The following is a 6,917-nucleotide window of genomic DNA, read 5'->3' on the forward strand; positions in this document are numbered from 1 at the left end:
AAGGGAGCCGGCCCCTCTAGATGAGATCTAGAGGGGGGCGGCGGCCAAGGGGGAGGGGGCTTGCCCCCCAAGTAAGGGGGGCGTCCCCTTTAGGGTTCCCCCCAAACCCTAGGCGCATGGGCCCTAGGGGGGATGGCACCCAGCCCACTAGGGGGTGGGTCTCTTCCACCTACAGCCCATAAGGCCCTCCGGGGCAGGTGGACCCTCCCGGTGGACCCCCAGAACCCCTTCGGTGGTCCCGGTACAATATCGGTATACCCCCGAATATTTCCGGTGACCGTATGATGACTTCCCATATATAAATCTTCATCTCCGGACTATTCCGGAACTCCTCGTGACGTCCGGGATCTCATCCGGGACTCCGAACAACATTCGGTAACCACATACTATTTTCCATAACAACTCTAGTGTCACCGAACCTTAAGTGTGTAGACCCTATGGGTTCAGAAACCATGCAGACATGACCGAGACATCTCTCCGGCCAATAACCAACAGCGGGATCTGGATACCCATGTTGGCTCCCACATGTTCCACGATGATCTCATCGGATGAACCACGATGTCGAGAATTCAAGCAATCCCATATACAATTCCCTTTGTCAATCGGTACGTTACTTGCCCAAGATTCGATCGTCGGTATCCCAATACCTCGTTCAATCTCGTTACTGGCAAGTCACTTTACTGTTCTGTAATACATGATCCCGTGACCAACTGCTTAGTCACAATGAGCTCATTATGATGATGCATTACCGAGTAGGCCCAGAGATACCTCTCCGTCATACGGAGTGACAAATTCCAGTCTCGATTCGTGCCAACCCAACAGACACTTTCGGAGATACCTGTAGTGCACCTTTATAGCCACCCAGTTACGTTGTGACGTTTGGCACACCCAAAGTATTCCTACAGTATCCGGGAGTTGCACAATCTCATGGTCTAAGGAAAAGATACTTGACATTAGAAAAGCTTTAGCAGACGAACTACACGATCTTGCGCTATGCTTAGGATTGGGTCTTGTCCATCACATCATTCTCCTAATGATGTGATCCCGTTATCAATGAAATCCAATGTCCATGGTCAGGAAACCATAACCATCCATTGATCAACGAGCTAGTCAACTAGAGGCTCACTAGGGACATGTTGTGGTCCATGTATTCACACATGCATTACGATTTCCGGATAACACAATTATAGCATGAACAATAGACAATTATCATGAATAAGGAAATATAATAATAACCATTTTATTATTGCCTCTAGGGCATATTTCCAACACCTCCTCCACCTCGGGCCGCTCCTCCGCACAGGCAGCGGTGGGTCCTAGTGCCCGCTCCGTCGCCACGGATGCGGAGTCGAAGGCACGCGCCGCCCACCGTGAGAGGCAGAGGGCACGTAAGATGGGGGTTACGTCCGACGCAGGTGGGAAGTATGCCCGTCGCCGCCGCGTGATGCCGGTGCCCGACGAGGAGGAGCGTCTCCTCCAGTGGGTGTACCGTCGGTCACTTACCACGTCGGAGACGGATGCCCAGCGGCTCTGGAGGATCAACGCCAAGCAGCTCTGGCTCGGCATTGAGTAGTTCGAGCGGGAGGCGGCGGAGACGGCGAGGGTGGCCAACCTCAAGCGCAAGCAGGACCGTATCGTCCGACGCTTGAAGGGTTACATCATCATCTCTGATTCCTCCTCCGACGGGTCCGACTCCGAAGGCTCCACGTCAACCCACCTCCTGTCGCGGACGCCTACAGCAGTGCCGGCGACCGGAAGGGCAAAGGGTCATAGTTACAATGTGTCGGATCGTTGAACTGTGTGAATTACGCATGTTTGGTGATGTTATGTGAATTATGCTCGTTTGGTATCGGTTTATATGTCCGTTTTCTGTCGATTTTTGGTGATCTACATACTATGTTGGATGATTTTGCATGGATATAGGGTGCCGGATATGAGATGTGCGGCTATGGAGACGCGGATTTAGAGACTGTCCGATAACTGTCCGGGGGCGTATAGGGTGCCGGATTTGGCGAGTCCGGCTGTAGATGCTCTAAATGACGTGTTTGCTTAGGTTGCATGGGGAAAACGGGCCACACTGAGTAGAGCCTGCTGAGGAGATACATGCCAAAATACGACGTTTGCATGTTGTTTGGTCACCAGCATATAGGTTGCCTGCATCGTGAAAGGTCAAAGGAAAATTTAAACGGTCGACCATGTGCTATAAGTTTGTCGAAATTCGTCAAAAATAGCTTCAAACATAAATACAAAATTGAACATTTAACGTCAATGAAATCACAACCCAATCGCCTGAATGGAAACACAACCTTGATGTGCATTTTTTTCGTGTAACTTTTCTCAAATCAAAGCACGTTTGTGTAGATTAGAAGATACTATCGAACAAAAATAGGAGTGAAGGAGATTAGGAGGGTGACATGCTATTATAGTACACTGCTCACATGTAGATCTACTCATCTATGATTTGTGAAACAAAAAACGCACCACATGAAAATCGTGTCAAACAGGGAAGTGAAATTACTCAAAGGAAATTTCGAACGGTCGACGCGTCCAAAATAGCTTAAAATATGAACACGAAATTTAACATATAGAGTGAACAAAAATATGATTTGATAGCCTGAATGGAATCAGAACATTGAGGCGTATATTTTTCATGTACAACTTATTGTGAATTGAAGTACGGTTGTTTAGAAGGGGTGAACAAGATTAAAGAGGCGATTAAAGGAAAATACATGCAAACCATGTACCCGCATGTCTCGCCACAACACCTACGTGCACTCGAGCACCGCTCGGGCCTGACTCACTCGAGTCGATTGATTTAAGCTTTTACAACAATGTAGGTAAAATGATGCTTTAAGAAATGTGTTTTGCAGGCCCAATACTTAGGGCCTGTTCGAAGACTCTCCCGCTTCCTAAATTCGCTCCAAGAGTTGGTGGAGCTGTAGCTAAAAATGATGGAGTTGAGAAAAGGCAGCTTCACAGATTCTCATATTTCAGAGAGCTGGAGGACTGCCGAACAGCTCCTTAATATTCTTTTGCTAAGTGCATTTGAGTTTATGAAGTTCATTGAAACATGGTTGCTTAACAAGGTAGAAGATGCATATCATGTCGGTAACTGTTAAAGTCCTCGAGTTTGACCCTCGGCAAGCTAGCTGCTCGACCACACGTTCCCATGCTCATGTCGGAGAGAGTGAACCCGGAGCGGAACTGCTCATCCGTTGTACACATGAGTCGAGAGCGATACTGTCCCTTGGACATTTCACACGGTAACACGTACGATCAAGAAGGTGGAGTACGAAATCCGCTCCGCTCCGCTCTGCCTCGCCTTCTTCTTTCTTGCTCCGCGCTCGCTCGCCAGAGCTATATTTACACCCGATGCTCTGCTTCACTTCACTTGCCCGCTCCGCTCCGAGCTCCCAGCTTCATTCAGCTCGCCATAGCTTCCCCCTGCGCACTGTACTGTTTGTAAGATGCATCCTACAGCACGCGCCATAGCGCCACACTACCTCCTCCTCCTCTTCGCCAGCTTCTTCCTCCTGCTGCGCTCCCCGTCGCCCGTCGCGGCCGCCGGCGACGTCGCCCTCCTCCTGGACAGGCTCAAGCCCGCGCTGCAGGGCGCCGCCCCCAACGCCGAGCTCGCCACCTGGAACGCCTCCACGCCCCTCTGCCTCTGGCGCGGCCTCCGCTGGTCCACGCCCGCCGGCCAGCCGCTCCGCTGCGACACCGTCGCCGCGCGGGCCAACCTCTCGCTCGCCAGAGACGCCACCCTCCTCCTGTCCTCCATCCGCCTCCCCGCCGCCGCGCTTGCCGGCCGCCTCCCGCCGGAGCTCGGCGCCTTCCCGTCCCTCGAGTCCGTCTACCTCGCCGCCAACTCACTCTCCGGCGCCATCCCGCTCGAGCTCGGCAACGCGCCCGCGCTGTCCGAGCTCGACCTCGCCGGCAACGCCCTGTCCGGCGCGCTCCCGCCCTCCATATGGAACCTTTGCGACCGCCTCGCCGAGCTCCGCCTCCATGGCAACGCTCTCACGGGGGCGATCCCCGCGCCGGCGGGACCCAACGATACTTGTGATGGTCTCCACCTTCTTGATCTCGGCGCCAACCGCTTCTCCGGCTCCTTCCCGGCCTTCCTGACGGGCTTCCGTGGCCTCCAGCACCTCGACCTCGGCGGCAACCACCTCTCTGGAGACATACCGGAGTCCGTCGCTGCGATGAGAGGCCTCCAAATGCTCAACCTTTCTTACAATAACTTCTCCGGTCAGCTGCCTCCGGGCTTCGCCGGCTCGAGATTCACCGCAGAATCGTTCCTAGGGAACAGCCCGGCGCTGTGCGGCCCGCCGTTACAGCAGCCGTGCGTGTCCCCTTCGGGCCTCAGCTCCGGCAGCGTCGCGGGGATGGTCATCGGGCTAATGGCCGGTGCTGTCGTGGTGGCATCGGTGTCCATCGGGTGGGCGCAGGCGAGGTGGAGGCGGAACAGGGTAAGGCGAGCGGCGGAGGAGGGGGTGGAGACGGAGGAAGGCGGCGAGGGCGACAGCGAGGGGAAGCTGGTGGTGTTCCAGGGCGGGGAGCACCTGACGCTGGGGGAGGTGCTGAATGCGACGGGGCAGGTGGTGGAGAAAGCGAGCTACTGCACGGTGTACAAGGCGAAGCTGGCGGACGGCGGCGGCAACATCGAGCTCCGGCTGCTGCGCGAGGGGAGCTGCAAGGACGCGGCGTCGTGCGGGCCGGCCGTGCGGCGCATCGGCCGCGCGCGGCACGAGAACCTGGTGCCGCTCCGGGCCTTCTACCAGGGCCGGCGCGGAGAGAAGCTGCTCGTGTACGACTACTTCCCCCATCGGACGCTCCATGACCTCCTCCACGGCGGCCTCGAGAGCAGGCCGGTGCTGACATGGCCGCGGCGGCACAAGATCGCGCTGGGCGCGGCACGCGGGCTGGCGTACCTACACGAGGGCCGGCACGGGGACGGGCCGGTGGTGCACGGCAACGTGAGGTCCTCGAACGTGCTGGTGGACGAGTACTTCGTGGCGAGGGTGGCCGAATACGCGGTGGTGGGCAGGCTGCTGGTGCCGTCGGCGGCGGAGGCTGTGCTGTCGGCGGCGAAGGCGGACGGGTACAGGGCGCCGGAGCTGCAGACGATGAAGCGGTGCGCGCCCCGGACGGACGTGTACGCGTTCGGGATACTGCTGCTGGAGCTGCTGATGGGGAAGAAGCCCTCCTCGGCGGCGAACGGAGGCGACGACCTGCCGTCGCTGGTGAAGGCGGCGGTGCTCGAGGAGACGACGACGGAGGTGTTCGACCCGGAGGTGGCGAAAGGCGTGCGGAACCCGGCGGAGGAGGGCCTCGTGCAGGCACTGAAGCTGGCGATGGGCTGCTGCGCGCCGGTGGCGGCGGCGAGGCCGAGCATGCCGGAGGTGGTGCGGCAGCTCGAGGAGAACCGGCCCAAGAGCAGCCGGTCGGCGCTGTACAGCCCCGCCGAGACGAGGAGCGATGCCGGCACGCCGCAATACAGCTAGCATTTACGAAGCTTAATGAATGTGTCCATGATGGTCTTCTTGTACCTATGGTCGATCGCCATACCGGCAAACATTGATTGATCTGTTTCTGCTTTGAGGAGTCGGTCAGGAATCCTAGCTGTTCCTATTTTAAGATGTGAAGTAGAAGTACGATTATATAATAAATTAAAGAGAGAGATGCCGATCAGTTGCGCGCGAGACCACTGCAACTGCGCGAGATCACACGATATACTGTACTGTATCAGTTAGCTGAAAGTTTTCTCTCTTTCAGTCAACTTTTTCCCGCCGCACTGTTGCACATGTCAAAGGAGGGGCGCAGCCACAAAGTCATTTTGCACGGTGATGCTACCTAGCGGCAACAAATCCATCATTTATGCCGTCATCAAAATACATCTAGTGATACCAGAATTTGTCCTAGGCATCCATGCATGGCAAAAATATGACAGTGCGCTCTCTCTCTCTCTCTCTCTCTCTCTCTCTCTCTCTCTCTCTCTCTCTCTCTCTCTCTCTCATATGTTAAATCCAACCTTTTTATTTCACCTGTACTAAATTAAATTGTCCCTATATTTTAAATCATAAGTTCTTATTTGATTTTTTTATATATATTTGAACTCTTGGCGCAAAGGACTTTTAAACAAGACCGATCTTGAATACATTTCAAACACATTTATATTTCAACGTTTCATATTCCATATGAGAAACAAGCCTATATGACTAGAAATTTTTGAAAAAAACTATTTCAACAGAAATATAAAACCATCAAATTTCACTAGAAACCTACGAATTTTTGAAACCGATTTTTTTTAATGTGTAACAGTTTATTTCAAAAGAGTGAAAATATTTTTTGAAAAACATGCAATTGAAATACATGTGATTTTTTAAACAGGCCAATGAAATGTAAAATGAAGGTTCTGAATTATGAAATAGTAAACACAAGGAATGAAATTATAATGTAACAATCTGAGACTGATTTTTTTAAAAGAGTGAAAATGTTTTGAGAAAAACATGCAATTGAAATAGATGTGATTTTTTGTGAAACAGAAAATGTAAGGTTCTGAATTGTAAAATAGTAAACACAAAGAATGAAATTATAATGTAACAATGTGAAACTGATTTTTTGAAAAGTGTGAAATATATATTTTCAAAAATGTGTAATTAGAATAGTTGTGATTTTTTTAATCATGACGGTGAAATGTAAAAATGTAGGTTCTGAACTGTGAAATACTAACCACGAAATGTGAAATTATAATGTATAAATGTGAAACTGATTATTCCAAAAGAGTGAAATATGTTTTTCAAAAATGTCTAACTAAAATAGATGTGATTTTTGTGAAACATGACAGTGAATTGTAAAAAATTAGGTTCTGAATTGTGAAATACTAACCACAAAATGTGAAATTATAATGTATA

The 6,917-nt window shown here is 51.8% G+C and overlaps 1 protein-coding gene across 1 annotated transcript; it reads left to right on the forward strand.

Annotated features, from left to right (window-relative positions):
- The first annotated feature begins 3,152 nt into the window (after positions 1-3,152).
- LOC123148011 (putative kinase-like protein TMKL1) lies at positions 3,153-5,604 on the forward strand. Its single transcript, XM_044567369.1, has one exon. The coding sequence runs from the start codon at positions 3,468-3,470 to the stop codon at positions 5,505-5,507; it is 2,040 nt and encodes a 679-aa protein (XP_044423304.1). The 5' UTR covers positions 3,153-3,467; the 3' UTR covers positions 5,508-5,604.
- Positions 5,605-6,917: the final 1,313 nt, after the last annotated feature.

This window comes from Triticum aestivum, chromosome 7A (assembly GCF_018294505.1).
Source record: "Triticum aestivum cultivar Chinese Spring chromosome 7A, IWGSC CS RefSeq v2.1, whole genome shotgun sequence".
NCBI lineage: Eukaryota > Viridiplantae > Streptophyta > Magnoliopsida > Poales > Poaceae > Triticum > Triticum aestivum.

Bases quoted from the DNA above. Each gene is read 5' to 3' on its own strand.
- LOC123148011 (XM_044567369.1), top strand. From the start codon at position 3,468: ATGCATCCTACAGCACGCGCCATAGCGCCACACTACCTCCTCCTCCTC.